At 39.4% G+C, this 22,295-nt stretch overlaps 1 protein-coding gene across 1 annotated transcript in view; it reads right to left on the reverse strand.

The window, feature by feature from the left end:
• Positions 1-415: 415 nt before the first annotated feature.
• The window catches only part of ANKRD50 (ankyrin repeat domain 50), a 36,809-nt gene continuing 14,929 nt past the window's right edge, over positions 416-22,295 (reverse strand). Inside the window, exons 2-4 of the mRNA XM_009070630.1 lie at positions 15,435-15,664; positions 3,253-6,800; positions 416-938 (exon numbers count right to left, since the gene is read on the reverse strand). Coding sequence (XP_009068878.1) covers positions 3,256-6,800; positions 15,435-15,664 — 3,775 coding nt within the window. The 3' untranslated portion in view covers positions 416-938; positions 3,253-3,255. The remainder of the gene's footprint in view (positions 939-3,252; positions 6,801-15,434; positions 15,665-22,295) is intronic.

The raw sequence follows: 22,295 nt of genomic DNA on the forward strand, positions 1-22,295 counted from the left end.
CTGTACTCTTGCTGTATATTCTTTCAGATTCACTCACAAAGTGTCTGTATTTTCCATTGTTTGTTTTACTGACATTCTCAATACAGTCCTTTACCTTGGGAAAAAAAGAAGGAGCTGTTGATAACGTATAAAGATATACATGAAAGCAGGATCAGACCTTTAGCACCTCAGACATACCCAAATTAGTTACCTCATTACTGTAACAATAACAAGAGGCTATTGAAGACCAAGTGTCCAAGAGCAAATTTACCTATTGCTTTCAGTGGTCCCAGTCAGCCATCCAGATTTGGTGCAGTAGTACCAGAGAGTGGATTTTTGCCTCACAAAAATCCCAAAGACACTGCAGATGATGCAATCCGACTCCTTTGCTACTACCGAACAGCTATTACACAGACAGAACACACAAGTACAGTATTTATAAAATACTGTTACAAGACTTGTAATTCTGGAGAGAACTTCTTGAAGTACACAGGGAACTGACCATACATGACAACAACGCAAATGTGACAAACTCTTTGCTTATTTTCTTTAGCCACAGAAAAATAAATACAAAAAAGCACTGCCTTTCCATACACAGTTCACTGTGGCACATGCACCTCTACCAAGCGATCTGGAATAGGAAATCAGAATTCCTGGTTCTTACCATTTTCAGCTGTGGTCAGGGAAATACAGCATATATCTTTCTGCAGTTAAAAAAAGTGCTCATTCTGTGTATTAAATACAAAGTACACAAAATAACATTTTGAAGCACAGAGGGTTATACTGAGAAGGCAGCCTGAAAATGTAGGCACGTTACAGTAATTAAGGTAACTGTACTGGAGGAGTCACATTCTTGAATTTCTAGGTGGAATAAACAAGCATTCATATGCTTTCATCCCAACCAGCTGATAAATCATTCGGAGCAAAAGAGCTTCTGTTCACAGCATCATGGAATTGGCCTAAAAGTACAAAAGAAAAACAGTAAGTTTTGAAATAGTCCATAATCCAAACAGTGTTGTCAGAAAGTGAGCTGCATCATCTCTAACTGAAGTTAAAAGCACACAACAACCTGATGATGAAAAGTGTTTCCTGCCTAACCCAAATCCCATGATTGATTCCCTGTGCTCTCTACCATCCAAAGAGGCTACGAGGTCTCCACAGCAGGAGAGCTTCCCAAATAGAGCTCAGAAGTGGCAGCCAGGGAAGGGAACCATTTCTCCAGTGCTCCCGTAGAGTATTTCTGATGTGATTCTCCACAGGTGACTAATTTACTCACCGGTCAGGGAAATTACCATTTCTGTGCTTCAGACTTGGCAAAAGAGGAGGTAAATTATAGCCTGTGCCAAGCAATTCATAATCCACACAGAACTGTTTTAAACTTCCATCTTTAAAGAGAAGCCATGAAAAATCATTCAGAGAAAAAGCAATAGGAACCATTTGGTTCTCCACACCTCGTATGTTTAGCCATTTGCATAGCCAAGAACTTCACAGTGAAAACCTGATTTACACCATTTGTTCCAGATAAAGCAAAGCCCAATTTTAAAATTATACCTGGAATGGTCAGATTTATTTTTGATGCCTTAAAATACTTTTAAAATAAAAAAAATGGAAAAATTTATCAAAACTAGTCTGTTGATGATGGGTCAGGTGAGATCAATACATCCTAGGTCAGAACCATAGAATGGATTTTCAATAAAGTGTAACATGAAAGCAAGCAATGAACATCAGGTGCAACTACATAAGAGTTAGGAAATACAATTCTTAATTATACGTTTGAATGTTTTATGAAGGCAGGGAAAAAAATTACAAACAAATTTAAGTCCTGTTTGGGCATGCTGTTCAACTGTGGGAATCTGAAGTTCTTAGAACTTACACAAAGATTTAGGGCCCATTGTCTCTCAGCTGATGACTCTTCTCTCTGCCTGCTCCTGCTGTCATGCCTCATCACTTCTTCCTGCCCCACAGCTCATCCAACCCTTTGCTAGTATTTGCATTTTACAAATGTGCAGGCTCTAGTACATATACTTTTGAAAAACTTTATTGTTTCAACTATTTTAATGCAATCAAAATGCCAAGCCCAACTTAAGACTCCTGCACAGTATTCTAATACTCTGCAATTCACAAGAAACCTCAGCTACATCTAGAGATGCATTCCATTAAAGTGAAATCAATTTCCAGGACATTTTGGGAAAACTCCCATCTATGTGCTTTTTTGACAGCCAAAAACCTCCCATTTGTGGATTCTGCACCACCTGCAATTGTCCTAGGAACACTCAGTCTTTGATGACCTGCAGCAGAACTGAGTCAGCTGGCAAGAACATTCTTGTTCTAAGGAGCAGCAGCCTGAGCTGTCCAAAATGCTGCATTTACACACACACACAAAGTTCAAAAATAAGCACTGAAAGATGGGCATACATTTCCTAAAGATGCTGCTTCTCTGAATTTCAAGTAGAAAATATATTAATTATTAACACATTCCAAATAGCTTATGAAAGATAAAACTCCATAGGAAGAGGAAGAAAAATAGAACTATTTTAGCTGACTCACTGACAATTCAGGTCTGAAAAGGCTACTGAAAATTACTTTTTCAGCTTAAAATTCAGTGTGGGAGAGAAAGTGAGAAATCTAAATGACCTCCAATGATTAAGAACTATGGAACGGCCAGAAAATTGGTGCCGTAAAATAGATTCTAATCTTGCTCTGAGGAATGCCACTTTTTTCATAGGAGGGCTACCTTTACAGTAAGGGAAATAGAAAAATCAAAGCTTTAGAATAGCATTTCAACTTTTTAATTTGCAGAAAATGATGCTACTGTGATTTCACCCTTGAAATCCACATTCACAAAAGTGGTTGCCTGTAACTTACAAGAACCTTAAGAAGCTTCCTGAAAAGGATTTTTTGAAATAAGGAAATTATGACTCTACCTGGAAACATTACATATTATAATTCCCATCTGCCTTGCATTGGAAAAGAAAAATCCATACCAATGCTACATGAAACTTGCTCTTTTATTCAGTCACCTTTCAAAGGCTGTGGGACACGATTTGAGCAATCAGCATCCAACAGAATACATGACAGTGATCCAATTCCTCTATGGTTGATGCTTTTAAATGACAGCAAAACAAATCTTTGCCAGGTTAAGATTTTAACATTCATGGTTTTCACTATGAAAGCAATTACAAAGATAAATTACAATAACCTCTAGTTTTAGTACATTTTAAATGCCCATGATGAAATACAGGCATTTGGTTCCTTTGTGATTAGGTAAATTACCTTTTATAATGGTGTTTCCTTCTTGTAGTTGAAACTTGGGTCGCTACCTTCAATCTGAAGTTTTAAGGCTTGCTTAAGGCTGAGCTCTGTCTCTGCAGGAGGATAGCCTTCCAGTACGTCCTGATGTCCTCTATCCTGCACTGTTCGTGGGACAGAAACCCTGCCAAGAAAAACCTGATTGCTCTGAAGATGGTAATTTGGATTTGTCATAATTCCATTTCTCTTCTTCTGCTCTCCACTCTGTTGGTGAATTAGAAACTGCTGCTGAGATCGACCAACTTCTTGCTGAGCTGGTGGGACCAAGATTTTGCACTGTGGCTCTGCCGGCATGGATTTCAGTGGCATGCTCGTCCCAGATTTGGCAATGGGTACTCGTTTATCAAACTGAGTCATTTCATACTCTAACACTTTGGGTTGGGAGGAACTACTCTGCTTTATTTTTTTCCCAGCTGACCCAGATTTGCTGGAGTTGTCTGTTTTCCCCCCTTTGTTAGCTTTAGTTGATTTCAAACTAGGTTTTACTTGGCTCCATTCAAACTCACTGCTTGGTGAATTATGATTTTGACTTAGGGAATGAGTTGTGGAGGAAGGAGAAACAATGGACTGCCTGCTTCTGCTGCGTGGCAGGGAATGCTGCTGTATCTGTTCTGTGAACGACAGGCTGTGGAAACTATCGATGGGCACCGTCTGAGCAGTCGCTGTAGAGGACGTGGTGCGGAGAGAAGAGTTTTTGGAACTTTTCAGGGAATTATTTGATAAAGATGACTTCTGACGGTCAACTGTAGAATCAGGTGACTCTGAAGGAGAACTGAAGGCATGCGCAGGCCCGTTAGATAATCCTCGCATGCTAGGCTGCATATCTCCACCAGTGCTCCCTGAACTATTGGACTTCATTGTTAAGGACTGCATTTTAGAGGAGACTGACTGTAAGGGTTTCTGCTCCATTGTGTGGACTGGAGATGGAGTACAACCATTCAAAGTCGATGCACCATATTTTTCCAGTAATTTAATAATCTGAGAGTGTCCATTTTTAGCTGCAACTCGCATAGCAGTGCGCCCAAATTGGTCAGCATGATTTGGATCAGCACCATGCTCCAGTAATATCTGGACAACATCAATGTGCCCTTCTTGGGCTGCAATGCAGAGTCCAGTAGCACCTTGATTACATGTATGGTCAACTAGAGCTCCATGCTCAATGAGAACCTGCACTACCTTCACATGACCTTGCCATGCAGCAGACTGCAAAGCAGATCTCTTCTCATTATCTGCAGCATTCACATCAGCATGGTATGTTATCAGCACCTGTACCATCTCCAAATGGCCCTGCCAGCAGGAAACATGGAGTGCTGTTCTTCCTTCAGCATCACTTGCTTCTACGTTTGCACCATTTTCTAAAAAATACTCAGCCATTGTAAGCTGATTTTCTAATGCTAAGATATAAAGTGTTGGCCGGCCATCAGCATCTTTGTAGTTTACATCTGCTCCATGGCTAAGCAGTAGTTCAACTATATCTCTGTGCCCTTCTAAGGCAGCAACCCGGAGAGCATTTCTCCCATCATAGCCTCTCTGATCAATGTTGGATTTATTTTCCAGTAACATCTGAACACAATCATAGTGACCTTCTTGTGCAGCTAATATGAAAGGTATACGTCCGTCATTATCGATTTCATTTGTTCTAGCACCTTGTTCTATAAGAGCTTCACATATCAACCTGTGACCTTCAAAAGCTGCCATATGCAAAGGTGTCCAGCCTGCATCATCTCTATGATTTTCATCTAGCCCCCTGTCCAGCAGAGTCCGTACTACTTCAACGTTGCCCTGTGCAGATGCTATGCTCAGAACTGTTCTACCCTCACTATCAATGCTATCAACAGCTGCACCCCAAAATAAGAGAGTATTTACAACTGAAGCGTGGCCCATGGAGGCTGCTGCCAGAAGCGGCGTACGACCATTGTTGTCCGTGTGATCAACATCAGCTCCTCCTTCTAGAAGTAGATCAACAACATCTACATGTCCTTCATAAGCAGCTACCAAGAGTGGAGTCATGCCATCTTTATCACAGTGGTCAACTTCAGCACCGCGGTCGATGAGAAGACTGACCACCGAGGCATGTCCCTTACTGGCTGGTACGCAGAGCGCAGCGACAGACAGCGCAGTTCTTCCATCCACATCCTCGTGATTTACCTCTGCACCGTGATCCAGCAGGTGCTCCACAATCTCTTTATGCCCCATGTACGCAGCTGCAATCAAAGCCGTTCTGCCCTCATTGTCAGCTTTGTTAACTTCAGCACCGTGTTGAAGCAGATTCAGCACAATATCTTCATGTCCTCCCCAAGCTGCTGCTCTCAGTGCTGTTCGACTATCAGCATCTGCACAGTCCACTTTGACTCCGGCATAAAGGAGAGCAGAAACCACCTCTGTGTGCCCTCCCCACGCTGCGGATCGCAGTGCCGTCCAGCCGTCATGATCTGTGTGATTGACATTAGCCCCACACCCGATCAAGCAATTGACAACCTTGGTGTGTCCCTGCCGAGAAGCTAAGGTAAGTGCTGTTTGCCCATGAGTATCTTCTATCTCTAAATCCGCTCCCCTCGAAACCAGCAAGTTGACGACATCGAGGTTGCCACTGTATGCTGCGTTGGCCAAGAGTGTTCTCCCGTTGGAATCGCACTGGTTTACGGATGCTCCGTTGTCCAACAAGGTGCGGATGGAGTCCTCCCTCTCCAGAGCCTGCCGAACGATGCAAGATGTGCGGTCATCTTCGCTGTTGACGTGAGCACCGGCTTTTACCAGCAGCTGTAATACTTCTTGTTCTTTAGGAATTAGGGTTGACAGGGAGTCTTTGACAGGTGTGCCATTCCATATCATCCATAAAGCCAGCTCTGAAGTCTCTAGCTGTAAATTTGAATTAATTAGATGCAACGCAAACTCTTGAGCTTCTAACGGTGTTAAATCCTTTGCTCGGCAGGTATAGCTCATCGCTAGCATTCTGTGTCCCTCTGCTGCATTACACAAGTATTTCTGTGTACAGTGCTTTACATCCAGCAACCATTCTGCAAAGCTGTAATGAAACAAGATTTTTGTATTTCCAAGGCCATCGATAAGGACTTTGGACAGGACATCCAACTTGCGTTGAAAGTCTTCCATTGTCAACATCATGTTTTTGGTCCACACTGCATGATACAATTCCGTGGTGGTTAAGGGCCTACAGGCTGCAAGAATTACATTAAGAATAGGCTGGACCTTAGCAAACTGTTTTCTCACAAAAAGTCTCTGACAGAGCCAAAGGTATAGGCCGTTTAATGTTCCTGGAATATCACGGATCTCTCGTAACATAATAAAATTCTCCACAACTCCATCTAGGACACGTTCCAGGTACAAAAAGCAACCACTGCTTTTGATGTGAAGCTGATTCAGCATTTCTGCAGTTTCTTTTGTGAGGTGTTGTCTTAGGGCTTCTTCCTGGTCTAAACGATGCAGAATGTATTGCTGCACATCTTTCACAATATAAGCCTTTCGCAGGTCATCCAGACTGATTTTTCTAAAACCTATTAAGAGGGAAGAAAGTTGTAATTATTTCTGATCCAGTTCTGCTTAACTCAATGTTTAAAAAATGAGTAAATACAAGACAGACATTCCTGGGTGGGGAACACCCACAATAAAATATTTTCCCTGTAAACACAGTGAATGCAAATGAATTATAATAGCAGAAAACTTTGATAATAGGTGCATTTTTATCATCAGTACAATAAGAACTATGTGCTATTAATAAAGAAAATATTGAAAATCTCTTCAAGTAGGCATTGCCTGTCTACCTTGGGCACCTAAACACCTAAGCAAAACCATCAGAAACTGCAACCAAAATAAGAATATTAAATATTATTACATTATTAAAGGAATAATCCCTTCTCCAATGTGGTTAACAATGGAATTTCAAATAATTTTCAGCTCTTTAGATTAAGATCATTATTATGTTAATTTAATTAGTACAGGTTATTCACACCTGCTGCATATGTATATAACTTGAGCACCACAATTTCTTTTAAAAGCTTTTATGATATTGAAGAGACACTTAAAAATGGTTTTAAACATCTTCACACTTCTGTGCACCAAAAATTACCTATTTTTTTCAAGTGAGGACTGAGTTTTAGAGAAGCACTCTGGCTCTTTGGTAGGTGACTCATTGTATAAGGAAACAGGTTTTCTCATGGTCATATGATCTCATTGTTTTTCCAACCTGCTTACTCTTGAGAGGAAAAAGGGAAATTATTTCATACATGCAGACTGTGTCTGCCCCTCCCCACCCAAAGCAAAGGACACTACTCTAAGCAGCACCTGCGAGGAAGTCCCTAGGGACACCTCAGCGGCTGTAAGGCTCTCAGGAATGAGGTGGAATGACTTCAGAGTTGCATGGATACACAGCTATCTCTGCTGTTTCAAACATTTGCTTTGGTAGGGCCAAGGTAAGCATTTGATGAAGACCTACCCTCTCTGATTAATGACACATTACACTGTTTGAACGCCACTTTTCCGGAAGCTATGGGAAAACCACAGAGGTCACAGAGACAGCAGCTTCACCGACCCTGTTTTAGGCCAGAACTGCAACTCACTTCTCCAGGGACAGGCTGCAATCTCTTCCTCCAGAGCAGCAGACTGCACACATTTCCTTACAGTCAGCTCAGCTAGCCAGAAAAACACCCCAACTCTACTTTTCAAACCGAAGCAGCTCCTAAACTCTAAATTACACCGAAGGAAAAGCAACCATAGACCAATGTATTCAACTCAATTTTGGCCCCATTTCCACAGAACAAATAATTTTAAGTGAGCCTCTGAAGAATGTTGCTTCTAGATCTATGTTTTTATTGTCTTTAAACACTCTGTGGATCAAGCTGCTCAGTCTGTGAGCATGTTCTGACAGCAAATTCAGGCTGATCACAGAGCTGTGTTTTTTGTTCCCCAGTGGCTTCAGCTGAGGTTCTGAATGTCTCATTAAGCTCACTCTGTTAACTGTTTAGTCTACACAAGTATTGTACAAACACAACAGATCAGAACTGAGAGGCAAACTATGGAAGTGTTACTAAAACATTTCTGCTTCCCTTACTAATTATGGAAGCATTACAAACTGAACAAGACTAAATCAATAGACTACTAAAACAAAATCATGCTTCTCCCGAAAACAAAATCACTGGAGAGTACACTTTTGCACAGTAAGTTCTCAGGCTGAGACTACACAACTAAGATTGTCTACTTGAAGATTTTTGAATGAGAAGGCCAGGAGGAATAAAATAATTATTTTGGAGGGTCCTTCTCCATTACTAAGGATTTCTTTTCCTTTAGCTCTCAAGAGAAATGCAGAACCATCTTTATTCACCCTAATTTGCCACAAATTCAAGTAATGTGCTAACCTGACTTGAAGAATGGCATAATTCATCGATTTACTACGTATTTGGTAAAAATATTCTGTATGTAACTTTGTAAGGCCCTTAATTCCTGCACATAAGCCAAATAAGAAACTTTGCAGAGTAAGGACACCTGGTGCCCTGCGATTCTGCAGATCCCAAGCTTCCACTTGAAGTGAAAGGCTGTTTCTAGGTCAGGATCCTTCAGAAGTAAAAAAATAACATTAAAACAGGACATTGCTTGATGCATAGATTCACAGACACATGCATACATGGAGCTGTAATTAGAGACAAGTGTCCCTCTGCTTGGCTCATGTGCATGGGGAACAGCTCTGCTTTGCTCAATTTGGAGCAAATGCGACCACCCTGTTCACTCGCCTTCCTTTGAACCACTCTGCTTCTCCTAGTACAGATTTGTACCTGTCACTTGGCTGCATGAGAACAGAGTCGAAGCTTTGCAAACTCCTTCTCTACATGTTCAGTCGTGAATCACTCTGCTCACAAAATTCTCATCCTCTCACATTAATCCCATGCCCACATCCTTCCATTCCATAGACACCTGCAAATGTAAGCTATTTTTGTTTTGACATTACTCAAGTGTTTTTTCAGTAGTTGATTTCACTTCCCTGCCACGAGAAAACCCCTGATGGACTCGCACAACAGCAATCCTGAGATTTCAGCTGATGTTCAGTGTTGCCTGACTAATTACTACACTTCACCTCCCCTGACTCTCAGCTCCACAGACAAACTTGCAGAGTGATAACTGTTTAAGTGCCTCAGACCCTGTACATGTGATTCAAAAGCAAAGGACTCTTGCTTATCTTGCAAATGTTCTTTGAAAACCAATTTTCACTTTACTTCACAAAATGGGTGAGAAAGTGAACAAAAGCATATGATAGCACAAGCCTTTCAAATAACAAAAAAAAAAAAAAAAAGGAAGGGTTTGTGGGCTTGGGTTTTTTTACCCCTTTAAATGAAGTTGTATCATTACCCAGAGAAGTTGCAGATGCTCCATTTTTCGAAGTGTTCAAGGCCAGGCTGGATGGGGCCCTGAGCAACCTGGTCTAGTGGAAGGTGTCCCTGCCCATGGCAGGAAGTTAGAACTAGATCTCTAAGGTCCATTCCAACCCCTAAAATTCTATGATCCTATGATTCTCCTAAGAGAACTGAATCCTGGAACTACATAGGCTTTAAGGTCTCTTCCAACCCAAAACAGGCTGTGATGGTATAATTACTTTGTTCCATATTAGGGCTAAAAATATTAACCTGCTCTGTACTTATGTGAGACGAGCTAAATATTTAAGCACTTCAGACAAGCAAATAAATTTCAGAAGACTTCAGAGCGGTTTTAAACTATTTCATTGGCAGTACGGTTCATGCAAGCTAAAAATTGTTTGCTTATTTTTTCCCTGCAATACTTCCATCTATTCCTTGGTAATGAGATGCTGCATTTTGTATCTGAAAATAAGTCTGGATAGCAAGAAGCACAGTACACTAGTACAGACCTTCACACATCCCAGGGATGAAATGCTCATTAAGGGCTGGGATTAACAAACTGCCATTGTAACAGACTTTTGAACAGAAAGAGGTTAATTTTAACCACTGCATCAGGCCATACTATATTAAGCAAATAATTCAAAAAAGGCCTTATAGATAGAACCATATTTTTTTTAAAGTCTTAAATTCCTGTTGCCAGCCTGAAGAAGGAAAACAAAGCTGTGGGTTTTTTCCCCCAAATGTCTATCTAAATGAGGGCATTTTACATTTACAAACGACAATCCTGCAAACTTGCTTCTCAACCCTGACCCATACAATAAGTCACTTTCATGGAAAAGAAGCACCAAAACATCAAAAGAAAGCTCATTTTGTTTCAGATGCATTCCCATGAACTACTTAAGCTCAGCAAAACAGGAGTTGCAGTAGACAGAACTCACAGTCCCACGACCCTGCTTTTTGCATTGTTAAAATTTTTCTTACAAGACATAATTTTCAACCCAATGGGAGCTCCAATATGCATTGTCCTGACTTACTGCATTTCTGGCAGTTCTGTAAACAAATCACTTCCAAATGTATTTCTTGGCAAGACCTAGGGTCATTCAAAGGGGAAAATTATAAAAAAAAAAAATCTTGGCTATAAATACTTTTATAGGATGTCGACCTTTTGAAACTTTAATAACAAAACATAAGCTATTAGCTAGCAAGTTCCAGTAAATACTTTGAAATATCCTTCTATGCTTATATCTTTAAATAAATTTACATAAGTAAATGACAAGGATTTTAAATACATTTTAATGTATTTAGCTGAATTGTTTAGAGTAATCGAAAGGACTAAAACCATGACAATGATTTGGCATGAGCACTTCTATTACTATTTATACTTAATTAATATACCCATATTAATATACTTATATTAACATACTTATTCATACTTATTATTAATACTCTTAATGTATTATGAATACATTTACACTGCTGATCTAAACATGTATCAAATGAGGTATTTTTATGGCCATTTAGGCACACCTGCTCAAAAAAGAATAACTTCTCTAGCAGGGTAAAATGCACCTGAAAACTCAAATAGCACACTTAGCTTTTAGTGCATCTGCAGTATATTGAGCATTACAAATTTCACTGCATCTACCCCAGACACTAAGAGACACTGAGGTCAAAATTTGCTGCTCTCACTGGTCCGTGTCATTGCCCAGAAGTTTATTTAATTAGATTTAAGGGTAACAGTCCATTTAAAACAATTTAGTCTTCCCTCTTTAATTACAATGCAATTAAGTTCCAAATTCACGCACAACTTTTTACTAGGAAATATGAAATTCCCTAGTACAATGTTTTCAAAGTGGTAATGAAAAGAAAGGAAACAGTAATTAAAAGCTCCCTATTTATTCCCAAGCCTTCTAAATATTTTCTTCTTTCCAAAACCCAAACCAAAACAACAAATAAACTTTTTCAAAGCTTCAATATTATAGAAGTAAATTTTACAACAACATAAATACATATCCAAGTTCCATAAAACCTTCAAAGTAACATGAAATCACCCAAGTAAATTCCAACCTACACTGAAAAATTAGAGGACAACTTAGATGTTTCTTTTTTGAAGCAATCTCTCCATTTACTGAGATTTATGTCATTGATTTTCTCATGCTATTTAATGTTGGGAATAGCAGCTAATGAGAAAGGTTCAGCTCCAAATCAGACAGCTGATTTGATTTGGGGATTCAGCAATATGACTACCTGAGTAGCTTTAATCACCAAATACTAAGTTTTCTGGGTGCAGAGAAGCTGAGTTGTGTTTTTTTTTTTTTACTGTATTTCTCTAAACTTTTCACATTTTTGCTTGTATTTTAGCTTTCAGAAAGGCTGGAAGAAAAACAACCCTCCACAGCTATTCAGACCAGAACCAGTAAATAGCAGAAATATGAGACATGTTCCCAAGATTTCTAATCCAGAATAAATTTGGACAAATATCAGCTCTTAAAAATATCTGGCTGTTTGGAACTGAATGACAGATAAAAGGAAGAGCGAAAAATGAATGACATTATCTACTTTTGCCTGTGGACAAGTGGGTGAATGGAACTTAAGCTGCCTTTGAGGCTAAACCAAATCCTTTCACCTCCACTTTTGATTCTTTTTATTGTAGTTTCCAGTATCTTCCTGGTATGTAACATTATGAAAACTACAGCCCCGTGAGATGGGACATCTGCATGGGTTGTACTGCACCGGTGCACTTAGCCTCATGCACAGGAAAGAATTCCTTGGAAGAATGTCAGTGTTTAATTGAGGGGTATAATCAAACCAGATGCCACAGACACTTGATTTATGTGTGTTAGCAAAAAAGAAGAAATCAAGCAAATGCCTATTGAAAAAAGCCTCTTTAAACCAATAAATAGAGCATTTGTACATATGCACTTTTGTCTACTTCCCTTTATGCTGTTAATGAGAAATGATCTGCTGTTCACTCAAACTTATCCAGCTACAACTGTCTGATTTTAAAACGCCTCAAGTTTTAAAACTAATACGATGAACCCTTAAGAAAGGAAATTAGTTTTGTAAGAATGACTCCCATGTTTTCAAGATTCAGTCTCATTTTAGAGGCAGAATTATCATTAACTCATTAGCTGAAGCATAAAAGAAATAAAACTCTACATTCTGTGCCACTTTCAAGCTGGAAAGGCTGTGTTTAATGTAGCTGCTTTTCTATCCATACTTGCAGCCAAATGATAACAAGCAATGATGTGGGAGATAATGTGGATAACTACGGGTGCAGGACAGAATTGTTAAATTTAGGGGAAAAGTCGTTAGGAAAAGCAAACAGGCACCATGTGGCAGTTGGTGACAGTGTACATACAAGAGAAGGCCACACGTTATCTGTTCCCCTCCTTTTTTCACCCAGTTGCCTGCCTCTTGCTCACTGTGGAGGGTGACCACAGACTCATGCAGGCATCATTTTACATTTGGTTCATATTTTTGAGGTTGTCTCTGCAGCTACAAGAGGCAAAACCATTTTTCCCCCCCATTTTTTTTTTTTTAATTAATGTAAGCTGAGAATTTGAGTAAGGGGAAAAAAAATAAATCTGTAGCACACTGTGCTACTACAGAATCTGGGAATACAGAAGGGCCCAGAGCACAAGCCACAGCAGGCACAGGCACAACTACTCAATTTTCATAAAGAAGTCTTCAACAGAAGTGAAAGAACAAGAATAAACACCACTCCTTTCCTCATTTTTAGCATGCTAAGGATGATTATTCACCACTGGCACCGTCAGGATGATGGTGGATGAGAAAGACTGGACTCTCTCTTCCATGTCATCACTATTCTTGGCTCAGGAGATGCTTGCAGAACTCTCATCTGTACTGGACACCAAAAAACGAGCATCACCAGGATGAGGCCACTGCAGCAATCCTTTTTCCAGTCATCAATAACACTTTCTGACAAATTTAGTTCTCATTTCAGCAAAGATCTGGAGGAAGTTTTCACTGCATGAAAATTTTAAGTGAAAACAGATCTAAACTGACTGCAAACAAATTAATATTGGTTAATACATATATTTCATATCATACTCCAAAACTTTTTAGCAGGAAAAAAATTACAGATGGGACACATTTTCCTAAAACAATCCTAGAAGGATTCCAATCTATCTTACTAAGTTACAGTGAAACTACTGGGGTTTCTTTTTGTTCCAAATACTTATTGTTGATCTTCAATTCTGCCTGCCCACCAACTAAATATAAATCGCTTTAAAAATTGGCTCAGCTAAAACTAAACATTCAAATACCACAAAGGGAGAGGAAGAGTTTGCCCCAGTAGAAGCATTAATGTCAGTTATTCCTTTTCAGGCTAAACCCAAAAAAGAAATCCACTTTCTTCAGTTTTACAACACGAAGTTGCAACATTTGTGAAGTTAACAGAAGCTTCAGCCATGCTCCCCATATCCTCACTACACCTTCTGCAAGCTTGCCTATTGGCTGTCAAGAAGAAAATCATCCAACAGTGTATTAAATGGGTAGTCATTTAATTCTTTCTTTCACATTTTTCTTTCATAATGGCTAAACCACCATTTCCTCCAAATAGACCCTACAATTTCTTCTCAATTTGTATCCAATTCTTTCTTTGCTACACCTTTTCTACAGTGAAGATGGGACTACAGTATGACACACCAACTTTGTGCTATTCATCAAGTCCTGCTCTGTGAAAAAGAGAAATTAACTCACTGAAATTAAATTTATTTTAAAGGCATATCCATTATTTCTGCTGATTTTTCCTGTCAGGAATTCCATCTGGAAATATACTTAGAAGACAACAGCAATTTTTTAGGACTAGTCTGAAACATTATATGATTCAATGGAAAGGAAATAAAACTGCTGTGAAGAAAGTTTTGTCTGGTTTTTTGGCAATGACAATGTACCTAATCAGCCAAACTTTGACAAAACTATTCCCATATGAATGTGCTAGGGAGCCCTGTGAAGCCACCCCAAAGTTTCTTTTAGTCCTCACATACTCCCAAATACCAGTCTTCGTGTCTGCCACTGATTAATACAGTACTTCATTCCAAAATGCAATTATCCCATTGACCTTTTGCCACTGTGGAAATGAGCAAGGCTATGGGTCTAAGTTGTATAATCACATTTTTGTCCTATTTGTGTCCTTAATACACACAGGCTTTATACACAGGCCTGGAATCCAGTCTAGATATTGCCTTTTATTAAATTTCCGAGAACTTCCAGTAACAATGTCATTTCAGTGAAGAAATGTTCTCATGACACAGTAAAGCCTGGATGAAGAAGCTGTAAAGAATTTTTTTTTACAGTGCAACCTTTGCCAAAAGCATACTCCAAGAATCCACATTCACATTGCTCCTCTCGAATTCCACCTTCAGAGATTATTACCCACTTTCTGCAAATAATGGGAGATGAAGGGAAAAGCTTTTGAGGTTGTAAGGAATGGGTGTATGCAGCTGACATGCTTCTGTACTTACACATCACCTATACTCCTTCAAAGCTTTACAAAACGAGCAAAGCAAGAGGAAAACTCAAAGCAGCCATACTCCTTGCAGATGTATTGCAAAGATAAAATCTTACTCTAAAATGTTTGACTGATCTAAGCTTATGTAATCCTGGGTAAAATAGTGTGTGTGTTCTTCAGAATAACCACTTTTTTGGGTGTCATTTTTTAGAACAAAGCATGTAGTGTTTTCAACTAGAGTCTTGTAGATACTACCTCCTAGTTACAGGTGCAGATGCCGATAACAAACACTTCTTATGCACTGTACTCACCTGTAAACATCTTTGTAACAGCTTTACTCTGCTTACGGGCAGAACACAGGAGGAGCAGCCAGGGAGGGAAGAACTCAAAGTGGCTAGCTAAAATCTCTGCTATTGTTCCAGATAAACTTGTAGAAGTCTGTTCACCCTCAGAAACGTTGCAGCCCTCGTCAACTGAATCTACGAGCATGAAGAGGCTCTGCTGAGGGGGCTTTATTCCCAAGAGAGGGAGCAGAATGCACCTGCAAGGGACATGAAACAAAAAAAAAAAAATCAGTATTTTAAATACATCTAACAATATACTGACTCCCATATAGTCGTTCAAGATGAAGCTATGAACAACTTAAAATCCAAAGTTACTTCTTAAACAGTTACCATGGAAAGTACTGAAGTGAACTAACAGCAACAGTTTGAACAGGAAGTGATGCAATTTTTGTTTAGGAAACAAGACTTTTCCACCAACTTATCATTTATAACAATAGTTTAAAATGATGTAATGATGTTCAAGGCTAATTAGAAGACTTGGAAAAACATTGCTTCACTAAGAAAGAAGCTACTTGGCCTAAAGAAGTTTAAGAACATGACTAGTGCTGTCTCTGCCAAAGCTGTTGTTGCTTATCAGAAACTAATAGCGAACAATAGTTGGTCAGGAAACAAAAGTCTAAAAGACACATGAAATATCAAAGCTCAAAGAGTTCAAGTCTGAATGAATAACAGTTTTACAAAGAACAGAATTTCTGCCATACCTTCACAAACAAAATGCAAATTAGTAGCAGACTGAGGCATTTGGTAGTGACTTTGATGTATTAGCTTTTATTTATATTGAAGTTGCCAAGCTCCTATTACTGGGAAAGGATTATCTGCATCCTCAGGGTGCTAGCATCAATACCAACACATCTGTTTGTGAAGCTAAAAATCTCACATATGCATGTACTGTTGCCCTCCTTAAGGGTCCTTCTTAAACATATATCTAACTCTGCACTTACATGTATCTTTAAAGAGCTACTACCTAAGTGCCATGCATCTATCCAGCATTTCCATGCTACACCACTACTTTTTGAGAAGCTTCAAAATTATTTAGGCTTGTACGTTTCACTGACTAAATTATCTTTAAATACATTTGGCAAGTAAATGCTGACTTTCTCAGTAAAAATATTCAGAAAATGAAACAAGGTGAGGAAAATACGTATCTAACAGTTTACTCTCCTTTGTAGATTTGCTATTTGCAGGTGTCCAGCAGGCATGGACATCATAAGTATATTTTGTTTTAGTCAACACCATAATAATCTTTTTTCATTTGTTTTACAGAACAAATTTATCTTCAGAAAACTTTGGTTAACACATTATCATTTATCAAGCATTCAAATGGGAATACAGGCAAATCTTGCCTGTTAATGGAAGAACACAACCCATTTCAGAAATGATCTGTAAGCTCTGTTAGGGGAAAGTTTGTTGTTTTCTGACTGAGAAAAATGCAAAATGGAAACAGTGGTGCATCTTTCATGTCTGACAGTAACAGCAGAATCTAGCAGAGCAGACTAGGGAGACACTTCCTCAAAGGTATGAAAAGGAAGCACAGAATATTTGTGTTCTGAAAGTACTCAGTATTAGACGGCTTTTAAAACCCTAACACAGCACACACCTCATCCCCTGCCTTTATTTTTCAGAAGCACAGGACTGCTCAGAATTCTTTGGTACTTCCCCTGCTAGGTACTCTTTCAGAAGATGCCTGAGCTACAACTAAAATCACTGTTCCCTAAGCTGGGAAGTTAAGCAGCTACCAATTTACTGACCAGGAAATTAAAGTAGCCATAAGGTTAAAATTACTTTCCTAAGTGATGCCAATCCCACAATGAAAGAAGGCGGTTGGAAATGACCACATTTTCCACCCCTTCCCCCACTACAATGCTGCCTTGCCCCCTCAGCTATTTCTGTCAAGGCATTTTCCCCTGCAACATTTCTTTTTCTATCAAAACTAATTTTCTTCTCACATAGTTCTGTATATGAAATGACTTTTCGAGAATGAATGTTACTATGAGATATTAAAAAACGGCAACGGTATCTTAAATTAAAATCTCACTCAAAATCTGTGTTACCCTAATGAAATGCCTACAAATTATCTTAGGAGCATCCGAAAACATTCTTGTGTCAGTATTTACCTGTTGGGAACACCACCAAGAAAAGCTAACCATCGTGTCTGGGAAAGACTCTGCTTAATTCCTACAGTCCATAGCAGTGGGCTGTCATGGGTCAAATAAAAGGTTCACCCTGCCTCTAAAGAGGGCTTGTTTTCCCAGGATTCTCAGCAATCAGTGCTTCCAGGAACTTTCTGAACCAGAGATTCAGTCTTTGCATTTAATTGACCATGCTTCCACAGGTTTATCCAAGCCTTCCACTGATACAAGACTGCAGCATCCACAACATCCTGTAGCAAGGCCTTCCACAGCTTAGCTACACACTGCATGGAATAACCTCTCCTCTTGTGCTTTCAAATTCAGAATGTTCTTGTTTCATACACTGCAACCCAGGACAAAGGGACAGTGAGCAGTCATGTCATATTCCCCCTTTCCATGCCATTTGTATCACAGCCTCTCAGAGCCATTTCCTTCCAGGCAGAAGAGTCCTAGCATATTGATGGTGCTCCATAAAATGCTATTCCATATACCCTTGTCTCCTTGCGCTCTGTTTTTTTTCCCCACTTCACAATACTTATATTTCTGAATTTTAACATAATTTAAATTCCATTAGGGAAAATATATGCAGATATATATTTACATGCACATAAGAAATGAGGCACCATGACTTCTCTCAGCTTACAGCAACGTTAAGAAAAGTGTGGCATTGACAGGACATTTATCAGGCTTTCTCTTTAAGTGCCCATTGAAACTGTTTGATAAACTTCTGTTCTTCCTAGACACTTTATATCACGAGTTCAGAGTCGACGCCAAGTCACATAATAGTGAAACTTTCCGGAGACAGTAAGTGCTGTGCTAATTTGCCAGAAGTCACACTATGTGACAGCCAGGGGATCTGGCCCAGCCAGCATGGGGTTATGAAAGGCAGGTCCCGCTTGACCAACCTGATCTCCTTCTATGACAGGGTGACCTGCTTAGTGAATGAGGGAAAGGCTGTGAATTTTGTTTACCAAGACTTCAGTAAAGCCTCTGCCACTGTTTCCCACATCATTCTCCTGGAGAAACTGGCTGGTGACCACCAGTCCGAAGAGATGTGGTGCATGGAGTTAAATCCAGCTGGTGGCCTGCCACAAATGGCATTCCCCAGGGCTCAGTACTGGGGCCAGTCCTGTTTAATATCTTTATCAATGATAAAGATCTCCCAAGACATGGTTTAGGGGTGGACTTGGCAGAGCTGCATTAACGGTTAGACTTGATGATCTCAAAGGTCTTTTCCAACCTAAACAATTCTATGAGTCTATGTTTACCTCCATAACATGCCTTAGTAATTCTACTCGCCTACCAATTCTTGCTTACAAGGGAAAATAACATAAATCAACACGGAATTAACAATGCCTTAAAGTACTTCCCTCAAGGGTGATTCATCTACAGATTGTAGTAACAGATTGCTTAATGTGCAGAGTGCCTCTCAAAAGATTAGAAGTTGATTTTCTTTACCTTCCGAAAGGGTAACGGCTTTATCTTTCCAACTTTTATATTCCATACAGATATAAAAGTGGTTATCACTAAAAACAACAAAATTAACTAGTCAGTAAAAATACAAAATCTCCAGAGAAAACAACACAATTAGGTATTTAAAACGATGGAATTCATTTTAATGGCAATGTAATGACTTACTTATGCAGAGCAAAGATGTTTTACATGCTCTGCAGCAAACAAGAATTCCTCAGAACAATGAGCCATCCCACAGCATTCTTCAGGATTGCTACTGAGTTGACTGAACCCATGCAAACATGATTTTCCACACATGGAATGAATACACACAGGCTATGCTGAAGTTCTGATTATGGTTGTCCTTGAGATGTTTAGATTGGATCCACAAGAACACAAAGACACAACAGAACAAAGTAGAAAGATAGCAGCATTGTCCACAGAGGCTGAAAAGAGGCACAGCAGAATGCACATTACTTGCTTAAAAAAAGACAGGAAAAAAGAATAAAGCAAACACACACATGCCAAATAACAAAGAGGGGACCTAGGAGCAAAAGAAATTATAAATCCGAGTTTCTTATGAATGTATTGTTCATATTTGACTGTCTCTGGTGCATAGGAAATTCACTTATGTTCTCACTTCAATTGTTTGATGCCTGTTACAGAGGGAGCATATCTTATCCCTACAAGGGCTCCCTTTTCCCTACCCAGCTGCTAGCATTCACTACTGACAAACACATAGGGCAAGTATAAAACTCATCTGCTAAGCAGGGTAGAGGCAGCAAGAGTGAAAAAACCCAACAAAACCCCAACACTCTTCCCCCTGAATTGTCAGACTCCAAGTGCTGCTACTCTTAGCAAAACATTAAATACTTCAAATTTCATGATGGAAATGACTTACTTGGAAATCTGCTTTACTACTACTACTGAGCTCTCACGTTTCCTTTTCTAATCAGTATAACAATGCTTTAACAAACAGCCTTTTGAGTCACCTTCTAGCCAGGAGGTTATAGTTCAGCACTTGTATTTCAGTTACAGATTCCAAGATCATCATGCCCGAGGTCGGGAACAGGAATTTACAAACTCTGCTCTTTCCAAAGAAAGTCTGTAAAAAAGCAGACATCTTTATTCCATGCATAGTCTCCTCCTGCTTTTTTGTAAATGCTTCTACACCAGATTCCTTGAGGAAATTCACCAGCTAGTGGTCATATTCCTAATCCCTGGATATTCAATTCACTCTTCCTCCCCCTTCCTTTATTAGTAAGGAGTTTTCCTTCTCGTTTTAAACTATGAGATGCCTCAAAAGATTTGTCTTCAGAGGAAATAGTCTCTGTAAACTACATCTACAGCTAGGGAGACAGCTTCAGGATTAATTCTGCAGTGGGCACGCACCCTGCACTGTCCTGAAGGTGGAATGTGACACTGATTTTACATCTCTCGTTGGCAGTGCATGTTAAAAGACACCACTACAGGACATGAGCAAGGGAAAAGGAAGTTAAACATCTCAAATGGATTTTAAAAATGGTGCTAAATGCTCCAAGTGGCTTACTGCTGTCAGGTAAGGTTGTCCTTATGCTCAATTTCAGCTCAACTCTTTTTCTCTCTGGTTTTGAGAGCTCTGAAACGTTAGGAATTGGCATTCTCCTGCTTGAGGTCACCAGCACCTCCCTGCCAAGATGCCTGGAAAACATCACCTTACCTATAGACTATTTGCATTTCAAAAAGGAAAGCAATATTCACTGCTGGTGAGACAGTTCACATGTAATATTTACAATTAAGTTAATATTAATGCCACTATTCTAAGCCACATGAAATGGTAGGAGGTGATCACAAGGAATAACAGAAAATAGCTGCAAACTCCATGAGAATTGTAATTCCTTGGAGTTGAAATAATTCCTTGAGGACTGTAAAAATATGCTGAAAGAAATGTATTCAAAATACCTAGATTTGGTGATTACTAGCAACATGATGGAGCTGATCCACTGCGATCAGCAAAGTTACTGAGTTTCACCTGCATTATTATTATATTGGCCAAAATTTGCTAATAAAAACTTCTAAAACATTCACCTTACACAACACAGACAGCAACGTGGTGTCCTCTGTATGAGATCTGAACACCTTGTAGAGTTCAGAAGGAAACTGCTCATTTGCACATTAGATCTAAAGAATTATTGAAGATTAAAGTAACGGAGGAATATGCCTATATATATTTGTGTGTATATAAATTTATATATAAAGCGTTTAATGCCTAGTGTGTAACAAAAATAGACAATCCTTCAAACACTTGTCTCAATCTTCAGAAAAGCAATGCAGCACCTTCCTACTTACAAGGGATTTACAACATATCACAGACCTTTACCATGCAATTTTTAAGACACTCATTGCTGTTTATGTGGTATCAGGAAATATAGAAAATGAAGTACATAGTGAGACTGCAAATAAACCAGCTATATTTACATAATGTTGCAGTAATTTTTGCCAGCAATGAAAGAAGCAGTGGGATTTTTGCCTAAAATAAATAATCACACAGTAAGACCTAGCAGGTATCTGAACTACGAAGCATAAACCTGATGCTGCCTCTGCCAGCTCTAAATCAGGTGTAGCAGAAGCTCCATCTCCCCCGGCCCACTGCTGGGGTATCCAACAGGGAAACAGAAGGCTCCTAGGGCAGTTAAAGGCTGGAGGTGCTGAATGACAGGGAAAGGGGAAAGAATTATGTTATACAGGCATTACAGAGGGGAGCTCAGGCCACTGCAGGATACCTAAGGACAGAGGTACCCAAAGGCACAAATCTATACACAGTAGGGTTTTCACTACTTCCACTGCTCATGGAATAAACATGAGGCTCTAAAACGCCTAAGAATAGAGAACAAAATGCAAAATCTCAGATTTTTTTAATCATCTGTACTTGAAACATTCTCACAAGTAACAGCAAATACCCCACCTTGCTCCTCGTGAGTTTACAGACACATGTTCATTTGTATATGGTAATAATCCAGGGGTTGGTTAGCAGGGAGTATAATCCATTAAAGCTGTCTGTCCCCACCACCCCCAGTTCCCAATTTGCATTTAAAAGCACGAAGCCAGTGCAGATAAAGCTGTTAAAGACTGTTAGAAGCTTCAGCAAAGACAGACGTATACCAATAGCTGCATTTTCCTCTTTTGTTTTCCAAACTGCATATGGGGCACAGGTCGCAATAAAAAAAAGAAAAGGTGAATTCAACTTCTAATAAAATTGACAATTCCT

Source organism: Acanthisitta chloris, unplaced genomic scaffold (genome assembly GCF_000695815.1).
Source record: "Acanthisitta chloris isolate BGI_N310 unplaced genomic scaffold, ASM69581v1 scaffold23072, whole genome shotgun sequence".
NCBI classification, from domain to species: Eukaryota; Metazoa; Chordata; class Aves; order Passeriformes; family Acanthisittidae; genus Acanthisitta; species Acanthisitta chloris.